At 59.6% G+C, this 16,706-nt stretch overlaps 1 protein-coding gene across 3 annotated transcripts; it reads right to left on the reverse strand.

The window, feature by feature from the left end:
• Positions 1 to 501: 501 nt before the first annotated feature.
• Positions 502 to 16,527, reverse strand: PYGO2 (pygopus family PHD finger 2). Of its 3 annotated transcripts, XM_070397390.1 has the most exons (12): positions 16,257 to 16,527; positions 15,798 to 15,847; positions 8,652 to 8,729; positions 6,860 to 6,986; positions 6,541 to 6,605; positions 6,303 to 6,468; positions 4,841 to 5,077; positions 4,697 to 4,720; positions 4,358 to 4,428; positions 4,140 to 4,271; positions 2,370 to 3,595; positions 502 to 1,864 (listed from the first exon to the last, which is right to left on the reverse strand). In XM_070397390.1, the coding sequence occupies exons 1-12, from the start codon at positions 16,357 to 16,359 to the stop codon at positions 1,783 to 1,785; spliced, it is 2,361 nt and encodes a 786-aa protein (XP_070253491.1). In that variant the 5' UTR covers positions 16,360 to 16,527; the 3' UTR covers positions 502 to 1,782. The 3 variants fall into 3 exon arrangements, with proteins under 3 accessions (XP_070253491.1, XP_070253492.1, XP_070253493.1); XM_070397391.1 differs by lacking the exons at positions 15,798 to 15,847; positions 16,257 to 16,527 and adding an exon at positions 11,635 to 11,708; XM_070397392.1 differs by lacking the exons at positions 502 to 1,864; positions 2,370 to 3,595; positions 4,140 to 4,271; ... (5 more) ...; positions 6,860 to 6,986; positions 8,652 to 8,729 and adding an exon at positions 13,603 to 15,192.
• Between the last annotated feature and the right edge of the window lie 179 nt (positions 16,528 to 16,706).

Consider the following 16,706-nt stretch of genomic DNA (forward strand, 5'->3'; position numbering starts at 1 on the left):
CCACCTAGTGGCTCCATCACCTCCCCAACCCAGAAGCCTGCTTGGGGGGAGGGGGGTCCTTTCCTCCCTCAAAAGGGAATGAGAGCCCAGCTGGTGTGGCTCAGTGGATGGAGTGTGGTCCCACAGACCAAGAGATCCTGGGTGCGACTCCCAGTCAGGGCACATGCCTAGGTTGGGTGCTTGGTCCCCAGTAGGGGGCGTGCAGGAGGCAGCCGATGGGTGACACGTAGATCAATGTTTCTCTCTCTCCCTCTCCCTTCCTCTCTCTCTAAAAAAATCAGTAAAAACATATATATTTTTTTTAAAAGGGGGAATGAAAAACTTTTTTTCTTTATTTTCATTGTTGACACTATTACAGATAATAGATGTCTCCATTCTCCCCGCTTTGGCCTATCCCCCCGCCCCCCCCCCCCCCCCATCACCACACTGTTGTTTGTGTCCATGGGTTATACCTGTATGTACTTTAGCTTGAAATAACTTTTGAGCGCCGAATACTGGGCATTGTGCTTCCATTGCTTTATTTAATCTCTCCCCCAGCCCCCCAAACCCCTTTAATGAGGGTAAGAAACACAAGGCTCCTGGAGATGAACTTGCCCAAGATCACACTCAGCCTGGATTTGAACCCATGCTCATTTTTTCCCATCTCCCAGGGGGGCGGGCGAGGCAGCTGTAAGCAAATGGGGTGCTCCAGCCCAGAGCGCCTGAAGTCGCTGGGGGGCGGGGGGGGGAGTGTAAGGGGGCATGTGTCCCTGCACTTAGAAACCTCCCAAGTGGCAGCGCCCCCTCCAACGGCACAGCTCCGCTCCGGCAGCTCTTTTTTGTTTTGTTTTTTGTTGATTTTCAGAGAGGGAGGGAGGGAGGGAGAAAGCAAACATGACTGGCTGCCTCCTCACACCCCCACTAGAGATTGAGCCTGAAACCCGGGCATGTGCCCTGACTGGAATCGAACCCGGAATGGAAACAGCAGCCTTTTGGTGCACTGGACGATGCTCAGACAACCGAGCCACACCAGCCAGGGCTCCAACAGCTCTTTTTTTAAAAATATTACTGATTTCAGAGAGAGGAAGGGAGAGGGAGAGAGATAGAAACATCAGTGATGAGAGAGAATCATTGATCGGCTGCCTCCTCCACGCCCCACACTGGCTTTCAAGATAGCAACCCCGGGCATGTGCCCTGACCGGGAATCGAAGCGTGACTCCTGGTTCATAGGTCAACACTCAGCCACCGAGCCACGCGCCAGGCTCCAGCAGCTCTTTATTGTGATCGGAGTCTACAGTTCAAACGGGGCGGTGAGGCCGTGTGAGAAGCTGGGCAGAAAGGGGACTTCACCCTCTGGGGAGAGCTGCTTCCGAATTGACCAGAACCCCTGGGAAAGCCCTGATCGTGGGCCTCCAGCCAGCAACCTCCAACTCAGGGGGTGCGGTCAGGGGGTGGCACCCAGGCCCACGCTGGAGCAGCACACACACGAGAGGAAAGCTCTTCGGCTTCAGAATCAGAATGCCACCCCACCACCCGCCCACCCCACCCCCAAAACCAGGCTTCTCTCCCACCCCCTTTCACATTTGCCTGACAACCGGACTGCCAAGGGCGGCGGCCCAGGGCCCTGAGCATTTGTGTACATTTGCATAGGTAGCAAGGCAGCCCAACGAAGGCCTTTTTCTAGCAGAAGTGGCATCAGTGCAGGGCTGGGTGACTGCGCTCCCCTCTGGGGAGGACGCCCAAGGACACCCAGGAGCCAGGCGGACGGTGGCTGAGGAGTCCCCGGGAGCCGCCAGCAGCAGCTCAGCCTCTGCGGCGGTGGCTGTGCTCCTCCCTGGGCCCCATGAGTCTGGGGCTCTGGGGGTGCTTGTCCTTCTTTCCTGACCTGTGGGGAGAGGGGGCGGGGCAGGAAGAGGCCTTTAGAGGACAAGGCCATGTGATGAGAAGGGGTCCCCTGAGGAGAAGGGGGACCCCATTCCGCCTAAGGCAGCCAACACAGGCAGCCCCACCGATCATAATGGGGGCCAGACCCGGTCTCCAGGATGCAGGCCCCGGCTGGACAGGCAGGAAGGCGGCTGGGGAGACAGGAAGGCGGGAGCCATCTCCCTCAAGCCCCTCCTCATCCCCCGCTCCCCCACCGAGCCAGGCAAGTGTAAGTCGGACAGGACAACTGAGGAAGAGAATCCCCAGCCCAAGGGGGATCCCTCTGGTGCACATGGCAGTGTCCTGCCCCCCAAGGCAGACAGGAAAGTAGATGGATGCCTTCGTAAGAGAAGCCAGTGGCAGGGACTAAAGGTGGAGATAAGGACTCCAACTGGAAGGCCCTGGACTCGGGACCCTCCCTCCTTCACACACAGACCCACTCGCCCCTTCTCCCCACAGCTGCCCACCTCTTCTTCAGTGCTTTGTCCCCAAAGAAGTGGCTGAAGATGAAGTCCTCAAAGTCATCCACCTCATCGTCATCACCTGTCTGCCTCACCGCCACCTCCTCCAGGCTGTCCTCCAAGGCATCCACAAAGTCCCGAAAGCGCAGGCGGTCATGGCGGAAGATGCCATCCTCACCAAAGTAAGCAGGCGAGAGGGGCAGCTCCGTGGTCAGCTGCCCGGCCCAGGGCAGCCGCGCCAGGTAGGTCCTGAGCAGAGAGGCCAGCTCCTGCTGCCGCACCGGGGCCAGCTCCACGCCAAAGAAGGCCAGGCCCTCCTGGCGGGCACACTCATGCACGCCCGAGCAGCCCTGGGGCGCCCGGTACTTGTGCCTGGAGAGCTCTGCCCAGGGTGGCAGAGGGTCATGCTGGTCTTTAGCCCCCTCCTTCCACTGAGGGTGCTTCTGCCTTTCTCCAGAGGAGTGGGGGCTCCCATTTTTCCTGGGGGGCTCCTTGGGGCCCTGCCGCTTCCCATCCTTGCCCCGCTCCTCCGCTCTTGGCTTGCCCTCCTTCCACCTCCCGGCCAGCTCCCTGTCCTCCTTGCCCCCCCAGCTCTTCTTCCTTTCCCAGCCGGACTCCTCCTTCCCAGGCTTCCCGTGCTCAGCCTGCCGGTCCCCGTGCCCGCCCCGCCACTTTTCCTTCCCACCGCGCTCTCTGGGACTCTGGAAGTGGGGCTCCTGACTCCCGGCTTCTGAGGCGTTGCCAGGGACCCTAGGGTGCGGGCCCCAGCTCCCCAGGCCCTGCAGCTCCCGAGCCAGCCTGTGGCCCAGCTCGGCCAGGCCGGCATGAGCTGCGTCCCCTTGGCCTGCATCCCTCAAGCTCTGCTCCAGGTCCCGCTGCACCGACCCCAGGAGCCGCTGCTGCCTCTCCAACTCTTGCCTCAATGCCTGGGCCTCGGCCTCTAGCCGTTCCTTCTGCTCTAGGAAGCCAGTGCCCGGCTCCTGCCCCTGAGCGCCTGGCTCCTTGGTGACCTTGCCACCCTGCGGGCCTCTGCCCCAGCTGAGGCACACCCCGTCTGTTCCCCGGACGCAGGCAGCCTCCAGGCCCTGGAGGCGGGCCCGCAGCTGCTGCAGCTCCGACTCCAGGGCCCGCTGCGAGGCCTCGCCATGCTGCAGGGCCCCTCGGAGCTGCGCATTCTCTGCTTCCAGCACTTTGGGCCGGTGCATCAGGCTCTGGAGCTCTTCCTTCTGGGCCTGGGATGGGTAGAGGGAGGGTACCACAGGAGGCTCTTTTCAGGGTGGGTCCCATGGCTTCCAGCCCGATTCTATTCAGTCTAGTGGGCAGATGACCCTTTTATGGCCAGGGACACTCCGAGGATTTGGTCCTCGTCCTCCTCCCCATTTGCCACCTGCCCCAGACCTTGGAGTCCCCAGATCCCATCACAGGCCTGAGCTTCTGCATCCTTATAGAAGCACACACTTCTCCCAATCACCCAAGAAGAGCCAACATGTGGCTTTCACTGCCCGTGGCATGTTCTTAAGTCCTCCGCCACACATTCTCCAGGCTGACCAGAGCAATCACCGGAGGCAGCGTATCACATGAGACGGGTAGACCAGCCCTGGCCTAAACTTGAGCATGAGGGACATCAGAGAACTAGGCAGATGGCCTGTGGCGGTGGGAAGGGAGCGGGCCCAGGTGTAAGGGTAAACAGAGGACACTTCATGTGGGGGAGGACACTAGGACAGACACCTGGCCTAGGAGGGCTGGCCTCCCCCACCCCTTCCTACTGGTGCCCACCTGCAGCTGGGCCTGCAGCAGCCGGATGTCCTGGTTCTCCTTGGCCAGCTTATCCAGCAGCAGGGCCATGTTCTGCAGGCTGGGGACACTGTCCGGGGGCGCTGAGGCCTGCAGCTGCTGCCTTCGCCCATCCTGAGGGCAAAGGAGCCGGTGACCCACCCTGCCCCGCAGCCCGGAACTCCCCCACAGGCCCACACGCGATGGACACAGTCACATACCTGCCCATCCCCCATCTCGTCGTCCACCCTGGCATCTGGAAAGACCTGCAGTTCCACTTCCTCCAGGGCCCCTGAGGGACAGCAAGTCCTGAGACTGGCCCCAGGGCACACAGAGAGCACGCCTCCCACACACAACCACCTCCTGCCCTGGACCCACCCAGGCCTGAGGTCCAGCCAGGTCAAGGGCCATGGGCTACTCTGAACAGCTGACAAGGCATAACTGAGCAATCAATGTCCAGCTCCCAGCACCCCTACTTCTGACCCGAAGAGCCGCCCCCATCAGCCTCCCTCGGGGCTGGGAGGGGACAGACCGAACGAGCCAGGGCCCTCCCCACTCACCACTCTCCGACTCCGAGAGGCCACCTGGGAATGGAGACAGAGCAGCTGGTGAGGCCTCAGGGGCGGGGTGGGCTGAGGTGAAGGGCAGGAGGACAGTAGGGGCCCGGGTAGAGACTCAGGGGCCCAGGGGGAGGCACCACTCACCTGAGAAGAGGAGGATCCCCAGGCCCAGCAGAACCAGGGCCCCGAGGAGGCACATGTTGAGGGAGACGCCCAGCTCCCCGCTGACACCCTCGCCTCTGGCCTGGTCCTCCACACCCAGGGGGCCCACCGGCTGAGGAGCACTGGGCTCCCACCCGCGCCGCCGGCGCCGCAGACCCTCCACGTCCGCGTCGGTGTCCTCCTCGCTGCTGGTGCAGCGGGCCGCCTCCCTGGTCCACGCTGGAGGAAGGGACGGGGACATGGCAGTGAGGCCACGGGAGGGACGGGACATAGGGAGAGGGGACGTGACGGGAGGCACGGGGGGCCATGAGCCCTGACACGCAGCAGGGCACGTGGAGACCCTGCCCCTGTCTGCCTGGCATCGATGGCAGCCCCTGCCCAGCCAGGAAGTGGGAGGCCGGTCCCTCAGTCTGCCAACTACACGAGCAGCTCCATCCTAAAAGCACTGTCCTCCCTCATGCGCCTCCGTTCAACCCACAGCCACTCCCACCCTCCCAGGCCAGTTCTAACTGCCCACGTCTGCTCAGGCCCCCGGCTCTTCCCGGTCCTAAAGGTGTGGTCTCCTGACACCCTCTGCTCTCGGCTCTCCTTGCTGTGCACACAGTCACCCAGGGTCTCCCCCACTTGCTGACGCCCCCCCAGAGCAGATGAATCCCTGGAGCTCCAGGTACGGATGTCTGCCTGCCCACCTTCACCCCCCACCCAGACAGGTCGACACGTAAACATCTTCTCATCGCACACCTGCATCTGCCTCGGTTCAGGAACCTCCTAAGTGGCCGAGGCCCTGGCCTCTACCTCCACCCTGTCACCTCCAACGGCGATGGACTCACGCTCCTCTGCCGCACACCTTGACGCAGCCTCCTCAGTACAGGACGGGTGGCTCCTCCTCCTCCCCCACCTACCAACAAGCCTACTTTTTGTTCCAGGCTGCACTCAGATGGCACTGCCTATGTCAACCTCTCCCCAACGATTCCTGCTTCTCCTTCCCCTCAGCCTGTCCCGACTGAACCAGCTTCCTCCTCCTGTGACAGCAACTTAATAATAGCTCCTTTTGCACCCCTCATAGGTCTGATTTCCATCTGGGCTCAGTCTAGTCTGTCTCTTACACAGGCCATGAGCCACGCACCAAGCGAAGAGCTAACACATGGAAGGGACTCAGGGGATGAGCTGAATCCAGAAGCAAGAAAAGAGGAGGCCCAACGGCAGAGCGGAAAGAGTCAACCAGATCTCAGCCCTGCCACTGATCAGCTGTGTGACCTTGGCCAAGTCACTTAACCTCTCTGAGCCTCAGGGGTGGTGCTGAGGACTCACTGACATAAGTTAAGGAGGCGCCAAGCTACTGCGTCCTACGGCCTGGACCAGAGCGATGCTCATAGTGATGGCTACTCCCACAGCCATCCCTTCTAGAAGGACAGCGCCAATGGGAGACAAGGAGGCCCCGCACCTGCATTGGGGGAGGAGGGCAGGCTCTGCTGGAAGCTCTGATCCTCCGGGTCCTGTGTGTCGGGTCCCAGGTCTGCCACCACGGGGGGCTCCTCCACGTCTTCCCGGACCACTGTGTCTCCGGAGCCAGGGAGCTCCGTGTCATGGCCATTACCTTCCAGGACGCCCTGATGGGGACACAGCCGTGAGCATCTCCTGGCCCTTCTCGCTTCCTTCCCTCCCCCAGTGAAGGTCCTCACCTGGGCCTCCGTGTCCTCTAGCGGCATGGGACCAGGATGGGCGCTTTCGCTCTGGGCGAGGGTCTCTGTAGTGGGAGGAAAAGGCCCAGAAAAAACACCGCAGCCTCTCAACGCAACCTCCTCTGCAGCCCCGTGGCCCCTGCAGGCCCCAGCCAGGCTGGGAGAGGCAGGACAGAGCCAGGATGGAGCGAGGAAAGAGTATCCCACACGGAGGTTAACGTGGGAAGTAAGACTAACCAGCTCCCTTTCCCTGGTGAAATGGGAACCCGAGAACACGGAGGGGAGACAGCTGCACCCCACCCTCAGCAAGGCCCTTTACCTTCTCCATCCAAGGTCCCAGCTAATTCTTCACCATCTGCCTGGGAGGGGCTCCAAGGGGCCGGGGGAGCTCTCGGAGGTTCTGGGTCCACCTTGGACCCTGGGCCCAGGGTCTCCACGGGCAGGCTCTGGGGGAACGAGTGAAAGCAGGAGGTGCTGCAGAGGAGGGACGACAGGACAAACCCCCGAGCACAGGGCCTTTGCCAGGCCCCCGGGACCAGCTGCACTGCCCCGGGACCCAGCCCACATGGCACAGGAATAGAAGACGGAGTAACGAGCTGGTCCGAGGGGAGGGCCGGGAGGGGCCGGCTGGCACTGCAGCATCACAGCTCGACGTCGTGTGGGGCCCTTCCTTAACCTCACTTGTGCCCTGAGAACTTCCAGAGGCTCAGTGTCTGTTACACGAAGAAGCACCACTGGACCCAAGCACTGGACACTATACGAACTGCCCCCACCCAGAAGCTGGCTAGAGCGAGCCCGGGCCACCAGCACTTCCCTCCCTCCCCACAAAGGACCAGTTCTTGGTTGGCAGGTGGGAGGAGGGTAGCGAGAGAACAAAGTCCCCTGGGTGCCTAAGGGTCACCGCCATGTCCCCCACGCTTCCCTGCAGCGGCCCACACGACAGGCCGCCCACTTCACTTACACCTTCTAAGCTTTTCTGGCCTTTGCGCCTCGCCCACACACCCCTCTCCCAGCAGCTGCTTGCAGAAGCCCATCCACCCCACCCCCCACCCAGCCTGCCTGTCCTCCACGGAGCTGTCAGCCTCTTCTCTCTGCACACTCCTTCTCAGCGGGCCCATCGCCCGAGTACCCCATCCATGGCTCCCGCCATCCCTCCCGCCACAACGCCTGGCCTTGGTATGTTTCTTTGCAACTTTCAAATCACTTTTTCTCATGGCCACCTCTACAAGGCAAGAACCACAACCCCCCTCTTACAGGGGAGGACAGCGCGGTGAAATGCCCAGCTGTCAGCAAAGGCACGCAGGAGTCTGGCTGACTGAGAGCAGAGTGTCCGCCCTCTTTACTGGCGAGCTTGGCCGTGTATCCTGCTCCGGCTGCATCCGAGCTCGGCTTCCTCACCCCCAACTGACTCCTCCAGGGACTCCTCGCCTTCTCTCCTCCCGGCACTTCTGACACACCAAGCCTCTGGGTTCGGATCCCTTTACAAACTTTCTCCAGCCACTCAGTCCTCCGTCCGGCTGGACCCTTCATCCTTCTCAGTGGCTTGAGGAGCACAGGAGTCCACTGGGTCCTTGCCCCACCACCTGCCTGCATCACAGGATTTTTCAAACACTCTCCCGCTATCGCTACCCAGCCACGCAGTGGCTTCAACCTCTGCCCAGGCAGCGCGTCCCGACTCCTTCAGACTCCGAGTCCTTCAGCGATTTCCCATGAGGCCTGAGTGCCCGAGCCAGGCCCTTCATAGGTTCTCTTCCAGCTCTGCCCCTAACCTCCCTCCAACACTGACCTAGGTCGCAACCTTATCCACTGGGCCTCCTCAGAGTCTCCCCAGAACGGCTCAGACCCTCTGCTCATGCTGGTCTCCCCACCAGCACTCTTCCTGCCTTCTCACAGCTCATCACGGCGCCACCCCTCTTTCCGGGCACGGCCCAAGGCCCACACCTGACTCCTGGGCCCGGTTTCCTTCCCCGGCCACCAGTTCCTCTCGCAGCCGCAGGAGGTGATGCAGGTGACCATCGGGACAAGGAAGGAACAGACCCAGAAGCAGCCTGATCCTGCAGGACCTCCCCCACCCCTACCCCCGGTGTGCTTCCCAGGCCTGCTTTTCCTACCTCTGAGCCGGCAAGCACCCAGCTATTGTCCGAATCCGGGCAGGAGGCCATAGTCGCTGAGGGCCTTGAGGTGGTCACCTGCAGAGAAGAGCTTCATCAGCCCTGCTCCCTCAGGGGAGGCGGGATGGAGGGAGCAGCCTTGGCTGGGCTCCCAGGTTTAACGACTGGGCAGCAGCTTCCAGAACCAGCCTGGTCCCAGCTCTTCTGGACAGGATTTGCCTTGCAAATCAGAACCTGTGGACAGCCACGAAGAAGCCTGCCTCTCCCAGGCTCCAACAGGGTCTTGGGAAACTGAACTGACCTTGAAAGGTCAATGAAGCAGAGGCCTGGAAAGGCTTTGGGGAATAACGCAGCCAACTCGCTCATGCTGTGGTCAGGGCAGATGAAGGCCAAAAAGTGACTGATCTGATTTGCAAAGACAAACAGCTAAGACGAGTGAGGAAGACAGGCCAGCCCTCCCTTCTCCCCCGCCAGACTCTCCCATAGTCATTACCTTTTCTCCCAGGGCTAGAAAGAGAAAGCTCTAGAGCAGTGGTTCTCAACCTTCCTAATGCCGCGACCCTTTAATACAGTTCCTCATGTTGTGGTGACCCCTAACCATAAAATTATTTTTGTTGCTACTTCATAACTGTAATTTTGCTACTGTTATGAATCGTAATGTAAATATCTGATATTCAGGATGTATTTTCATTGTTACAAGTTGAACATAATTAAAGCATAGTGATTAATCACAAAAACAGTATGTAATTACATATGTGTTTTCCCATGGTCTTAGGCAACCCCTGTGAAAGGGTCGTTCGACCCCCAGAGGGGTCTCGGCCCACAGGTTGAGAACCGCTGCTCTAAAGCCTCATTCAGCCCTAAGTCTCCCACTCACCCACCCACCATAAGCCAGTGTTGGGAACCCCTGGCCGCGTAGCTCAGTTGGTTAGAGCATCATCCTGATACACCAAGGCTGTGGGTTCCATCCCCAGTCAGGGCACATACAAGAAGCAAGCAATGAACATATAAATAAATGGAACAATAAATGGAGTTTCTCTCTCTCTCTCTCTCTTACATTAATAAATTAAAACAACACTGGCTGCACACTGGAATCACCTAAGATTCTGATCTGATTCAATTGATAATAGAGTCAGGTTCAGGCATTTAAAATATATATATATGTGTTTTTATTGATGGAAGAGAGAGAGAGAAACAATGAGAAGCATCCATCGGCTGCCTCCTGCACACCCACTGCGGGATCAAGCTGGCAACCCCAGCATGTACCCTGACTGGGAATCGAACTAGCGACCTGTCAGTGCATGGAGTGATACTCAACCACCTGAGCCACACTAGCCAGGGCAACATGGACCTTTTTTAAAATCTCCTGGAAGATTCTCACCTACAGGCAGCGTTGAGACTATAACTGGTATAGCTTAGATCCATCTGAATGTACCGTTAGTAAATCTTCTGTCATCCTCACTCTCCATTCTAAATTCTGTTCCCTTATTAGTAACCCCCAGTTTCATCTTAGGGAACTTGAAGGTGACTAGGAAAAAGGCTTCATGGCCCCTCTCATGTATAAAGACTTTACAGTTTGCAAAAATCAGGGCTGTGGTCCTACCCCTGCTGATCTCTCTGACCTAGGGTGGGAGTAGGAAGTCCCCCCAGTTTCCAAAGCCTAAAACAAAGCCTATCCCTTCATCCAAAGCTCAGACTGTCCCCACAGGCTGGCCAGCTGCAACTGGAACTCGGCATAAAGGTGAAGGAAGAGAAAGGCTGACCCCTCCCCAGTCTTGACCTGTGACCCTTCAGAGGAGGATAAATAACTCCTTACTGAGGGGCCAGAAGAGTGGCAAGTGGAAAAGGACTCTGTGAGGAAACCCCGGGAGGAAAGGGAGGCTGGGGGAGATGGATGGCAGTCCTCCTCGGAAACCACCGCTGCCCCTGCCATCTGAGCAGGTGTAAGGTGCACAGTGCCCTAACACCCTCTCGTGGCCCTCCAAGATCCAAGCCCAGGACAGATGTCTTCCCCAATGCCTAGGCCTCCAGACACACAAACCATCCCACCAGGAGACAGGAGAACAGCTGCCATGATACCAAGTCCAAAGGACACTCCTGACCAGCTTACACAGGCGTCCGCGAGCCCCTGCTGTGCAGCCTTCTGCTCTCGGGCCCCTCCTCCGCTGTTCTGTCATCACTCCCCATCCCCAGCTGCTGTGTGTGCCTACTAACAGGTGGTGGCAGGAAGGAAGTGGCAGCAGCTTGGGCTGAAGTCCCTGTTTATCCCTGGCTGTGTACCGCCTGCTCAGGTCCTCCAGAACCAAGCACCATGGCAACGAGGGTGATGTCAGACCCACTGTCTCATGGAAACCAGCAACTGGTATTTGGGTCAACAAGACAAACACTTCTAAGACTCAAACAGGAGACCTTTCTGGGACCCCTGCACTCAGGGTTCTAAGCCCTGGCACCTCTCTTGGTTGGGTTCACCCAAGATTCCAAAAGATGCCCCTGTTCTCCAGGCCAGCATCTCACTGCCTTATTAGGAGGTTCCTTCTGCGGTCTAACTCCACCCTTCCCCTCGATGTTTTCAGATCTCTTTCTTACCATCCCCCCCACCCCCTCCCTTTTCATTCAGGCAGGAGTCAACAAAACCGTCCTTTAAGGACTGACAGAGACCTCTGCTATTGCCAAAAGACAGCTAAAGGGGGAGCTCTCCCGCTCTGTACAAAGCTGGGAAGCCTGGTCTAGCGCATTTCAACTCCTCTAAGAGTGGTTCCCCCAAACCTCTAGCAAAGGACCCAGGGCCACCAGTATTTGCTGGGGGACCCAGAGCAAGTTCCTGTTTTGGTCTCCATGGTCTTCCTTCTCCCCGTCCAGCAGTGACCAGCAGTGACCAGCAGCTCTGCAGGTCCCCGGCGGGGCCCACCCTTTGAGTTCCGCCTTCCTCTGCGCCACCCTCCGTCCCACGCAGACCTGCGGGCCCTCTCCCGCCGGGCATTACCTGATCCGGCTTTCACTTCAGCCTTCAGCTGAACTTGGTGCGGCCTCCCCTGGTTCCCAGACCCAGAAGGGAGGGGAGTCATGTGATCAGGCACCGGCCAATGGGAAGTCAGTTTCCCTGAGGGGGCGGAAACTTTTGGCCAATAGGAGCTGGAGTTGAGAGCGGGGAGGCGGGGGACAACAGGAGGCCAGTACGGCCCAGAAAGCTGGGCTTACCTCCCGGTGGGAGGCTGGAATCCCAACAAACTGACTTTTGGGCACCTACCCCTCCTCTCCCAGTGCCCAGTTACTGGAGGGAGACCCAAAACTGAAAGGCAAACGGCGGCGTCTCCGAGACCACAGGGACAGGAGCCAGGCTGGTCCCAGGACAGACACAGGCAGCTGCGGGATGGGGGAGGGGGGAGTGGCGAGTGGTGGGTTGGAAATAGCCCTCCGGCCGGCCGCCCTCCCCACTGGGCTCCTCTAAAAGGGGAGGGGCCTGAAAAGCACCCAAAGCATCTGCTGAGCCAGGGGTAGCCCTTTCCCCACCCTTGATGCTACACTCGACTCCTCACCCAACAACTGGGGTTGCAGGGTGGGCGCTAAACCCAGAAACGCTGAAGGCACAAGGCACGCGCTTCCCGAGGCCTCGGAGCCGCAGCTCTCTTGGCTCGAGGCCCGGCCCAGGAATGTGCTCAGAAAAGAAACTTTCTCTTAGCGGGACGCAGGGCCCGGGGTGGGGCACACAGGACTCTCTCCGCTCAGGCTCAGCAGAACCAGGGTTCGCTCCAGGAGCCCTTCCGGCCATTCCCACCACCTGGGCCCCTCAAGGCATACATCCCCCCAGTACCCTTCCCAGTGGTGACCTCAGCTCATCCCAACCTTTGTGCACACAAACAGCAAGGAGTCCTAGTCTGGATTTTCACGTCGTTTTATTAATCCAACCGTACAAAAGACCCCTCCCCCCATCACATTTCTGCCACCCCTACTTTCTTCCAAACAATGGAATGAGGGACTAAGCAGATATTTCCCCAGGAGCCACTTTACAAAATGCTGAGATGGGGGGAGGCAGCACAAAAATAGCAACAGATAAAAGAGGGGCAAACAGAACCACAAACACAACACAAAGTTGGGGGGGGGGGGGGCTGCTCTCTGCGGCTTTAGAGTCAGGGGACACCGAGAGGCGGACACAGAGGCCGCTGGCTCCACCTGGGCAGGCAGTGAGTTCTGCAGTAAACCTGTCTCCTCTGCACGTGCTGGGGTCCAGGCGGCCACCAACTCCTCGGGCCCGCCTTCCCCACCCCCTGGGTCATGTGTGCAGGCCCCAGGTCCACCTCTGGCAGGCAGTGCTTTAAAAATAAAAACAAATAAAGCCCAAAACTACGGCCGAGAGGAATGACAACTGCTAGAACGCCAGGCCCGAGAAGATGCAACCAATAGCAGGGGAAAGAGAAGCAACACCCGGGCTCTGAGCGGCACGTCAGGACCTCGGCAATGAGGGTCCTGCTGCCTCTCCCCAGCCACAGGCTGTGACGGGGATCCTTTTCTCAGAAGAAATGAGGTATAAGGGCTCGGTGCCCTTTCAAGCTTTCCTTCAATCAAGCCAGGGAGGCGGGGGAATAAGGGCACCAGAAGTTGAAGACCAACGCGAATAATGTGCAACGGATGGGCAGGGCGGGGGAAGGCGGTACAACAGAGTCCAGGCTTCCAGGACTGTCCAAACTTCAAATATTCTGGTCAGACCACATATCCCAATTTTTGGCAAAAAAAATATGGTCATGAGGAGAAAAGCCCAAGAGAAGCTGAGAAAGGACCAGTAACTTTGGTACCAGGGAGATCTGTCCCGACAGCATCTCTTACCTACTGTCTTGAAGCCCCAAATCACCAAGAAACTGCCGTGGCCAAGAACTCTCCTGTTTCTTCAAGCTATTTGGTTCTTTGAAGGGGGGAAGAGTTAAGCAGGTTTTAGAGGAGGCAGGAGAGAGCAGGAAAAGAGGAAAATCCTTTTTATTCCCCACAGCTCTCTCCCAGAGCCCAGGGAAGGGCTACTGCAGGGATGGGAAGAGACCCAAACTCCTCTGGTGAGAAACCGTGAACACGTGACTCCAAAAACTAAGGCTACAGCTGCGGGGCTAGATAGGCGTGTTAGGCACAGGTGCTGGGGGCACCCATCGCCTAGAGGGATACCCCTGCCTTCCAGATCTTCCTCCAGCCTCTTTTCTCTTGCAGCCATGCCCCTCGGCCTCCAGAAACATCCACCAAACAATGGCTCTGCTCGGCAGGCTTTGGTTTCCTGGATCTCTGTAGATCTCAGCGTGAAAGTTCCCAGAACAGTGAGCGATCCAGGCTCCTGCCGGTCCAACCTCAGTTCCTCTTCTGCCCTCAGGAGACACCGCACTTCTGCTCCGGGGGATGGAAAGCCGGTGGAAACAAGGACCAAGAGCCAGACACGGAAACAGCCACCCTGGGAGAGCAGGGAGGAACGTATGCGCTTCCCTGGGTCACCGCACCAGCATCACCCATCGTTGGCAGCCACCAGCTGTCCCATGCCCTCGCGGATGTAAACAGACTGGATCTCCTTGGTCTTGAGGCAGAGGTCACAGGCCCAGACGGCAGAGGCCTCGGTGGTCAGCAGTCCGTAGGCGCTCTCGGTCATGCCCGTGCACTCTCGGTGGAACCACTTCTGGCAGGAGGCCTCACACAGAATGGCATCCTGGTCATCATTCACCTCACTCCGACACGCACCACACGGGTACACCAGGCCCGGAGGAGGCTGGGGCCCTGAGCCCCCACCTGCCTTGCCAGGGGGTGCTAGGCTGTTGGCATCTGGAGTGCCCCCACCCCGCCCACTGCTGTTTGGGGGGAAGCTGGGCTGACTCCCATTAACGGCAGCAGCTGGGGAGCCCGTGTGGGGCTCCTGGGGAAAAGCAGTGGGCGCAGGTGGATTCAGGGGCTTCCCCCCATCCTCCACACCAGGGCCAGAAAAGCCAGGGTCCGGACCAGGGAAGGGACTTGTGTTGGGGGGCAGGCTGGGGAGCCCCTGACCAGGTCTCTGAAGAGGAGAGGGGCCAAACGGCGCCCCTGGCTGGGCAAAGCGTTGGGGGAGAGGAGGGCCCAGCTCCCCTCGAGAAGGCTGTCCCATGGTGGGCGAGATCATGGGGCCAAACCCCCCCACCGGGCCGGGCATCATCTGGCCACCAGGAGGGCTAAAGTTTTGACCCAGAGGCTGGTTGAAGGGTTGGCTAGAAAAGTTCATGTTGCCTGGGGGTGGGTAGCCAGGGCCCTGGGGGGGCATGTTGAAAGCAGGGCCCATAGGGTTGGGAGGGAAAGGGGGGTGCTGTCGACGAAGAGGCTGGGGACCCCCTCCACCTCCGGCGCCATAGCCTGGGGGTACTTGGCCTGCCATGCCCCCTTGCACACGGAAGCCTCCAAAGGGGACAGGACTGCCAAGGAATGGAGGGGCTGCGCCCCCCACCTTAGGGGCTCCGAAGTCATCCTCAAAGGGGTTGGATGCAACCAGGTGATCCACCATAGGAGTCGGGGGCGGCGCAAACTCCGTCAGATGTGAGTACGCAGGGCCCTGGTGGAACAGAGGAGGTCGGGGGTCATGGAGGGAAGTGCAGAGCTAAACCAGAACACCAAAAACACACTCCACATTTTGGAGGCTGGCTCCAGCCAGCCCAGCTCTAAAAATCAAGATGGACCTTAGAATACAACAGAGACGCAGAAGGCACAGCCCACTGTGCTAACTGTATTTTGAAAACGGGCAGAACGAGGCTGGAATCGCAGCTCTGACACTGAATAACCTCAAGACCCTGGAGCAAGCATTTAACTTTCTTAAGCCTCACACTCCTCATCTGTACAACAACTTCCCACCTCCCCACACTGCTGGAGCGCTCCAGCACGAGCCCTGGCGCTCAGAGAGGGTAAGTGGCCGGTGTGACCGTGAGGGCACCAGGACAGGAAAAATGGGAGAAAATTCTGATCCTGGCTGATAGGGTCTTCGGGCAAATCATCTCATCCTCCGCCCCTGACAAATGTTATGAAGCTGAAGGAAAGGACCAGACACAGAGCGAGAGAGAGAACTTTCTCTTCTCCCCGGACCAGACCACGACACAGACGTTGGAGTGACAGAGGGCAGGGCAGGGCTGCCGGGAACCCTCCCGCCCACCAACCACCACGCACCTGAGTATTGGACTTCCTTCGCTTCTTTTCTGGGCTCTTCATTTGCAAACCTGGACGAGCAGCACAAGGCAAACACAAACAGGTTTCCCTGAGGCTCCCGACCTCCCTTCTCCCAGCCATGCTCGGAGGAACTCCCCAACTTCATATGGGCTTATTTACTCAACAAGTAAACACTAACAAAGGTGTAACATGAAAAGTAAATCGCGTCCCCATTCTCAGCTGCTTCTTCCTTTACACGAGACGTCCTCGCTCTCGAAAGCCTCCGATTTCCAAGCGGCTCCAGAATTCCAAACCCTAGGGCCCTCGATCTGACACCTGCCCCGACCCCTGGAGGGCTTCACCCCCCATCTTCTCAGGCCCCTCGGCCTGAGGACCCCCATCTCCCCACCCGCCCAGCCTTCCTCCGAGGCCCCCACGTCCCGGGCTTCCCCAGCCCCCGGCCCTCCTCCGCGCTCTCACCGGCCTTGCCCTGCTTCCTCCCGGTGCTGGGCGGCGCGGGGGGCGGCGCGGGACCACCGCCTCCCTCCAGCTTGTCCGGTGGGGGCGGCGCCGAGGCGGCCATGGAGCGGGGGACCCGGGTCAGCGGCGGCGGGAGACGGACGCGCCCTCGGGTCGCACCATCGCCCGGAAGGGGTGTCGGGGGCAGCCCAGGCCCCCGCGCGGTGGCCACCCAGAGGGCGGCGAGGGGCAGGCGCCGAGCCGGAGCGCCCACTCGCCTTCCTCCCGGCCTCCCTGCCCGCCCGCGGCCGCAGCCACCGGAACCGGAAGTCGGCCCGGCCGCCTCCTATGAGCGGGCTGGGGAGGCGGGGCCTGGGCTAGTCCCGCCCAGCGCCCCGCGGGGGTGGAGGGGGGCGCAGTACCACTGCTCGACCCGAGCGGGCCACCGCCCCCCTCCCACGACCGCCGCCA

This window comes from Myotis yumanensis, unplaced genomic scaffold (assembly GCF_028538775.1).
Source record: "Myotis yumanensis isolate MYYU_CA2020_CCGP unplaced genomic scaffold, mMyoYum1.0.hap1 SCAF_17, whole genome shotgun sequence".
NCBI lineage: Eukaryota > Metazoa > Chordata > Mammalia > Chiroptera > Vespertilionidae > Myotis > Myotis yumanensis.

Coding starts and splice junctions, on each gene's coding strand:
- PYGO2 (XM_070397390.1), bottom strand. CDS start 16,359: ATGGCCGCCTCGGCGCCGCCCCCACCGGACAAGCTGGAGGGAGGCGGT. Junction 4,272..4,357: donor ACGAGATGGGGGATGGGCAG/GTATGTGACTGT, acceptor CTTTGCCCTCAG/GATGGGCGAAGGCAGCAGCT. Junction 3,596..4,139: donor TGCTGCAGGCCCAGCTGCAG/GTGGGCACCAGT, acceptor TACCCATCCCAG/GCCCAGAAGGAAGAGCTCCA.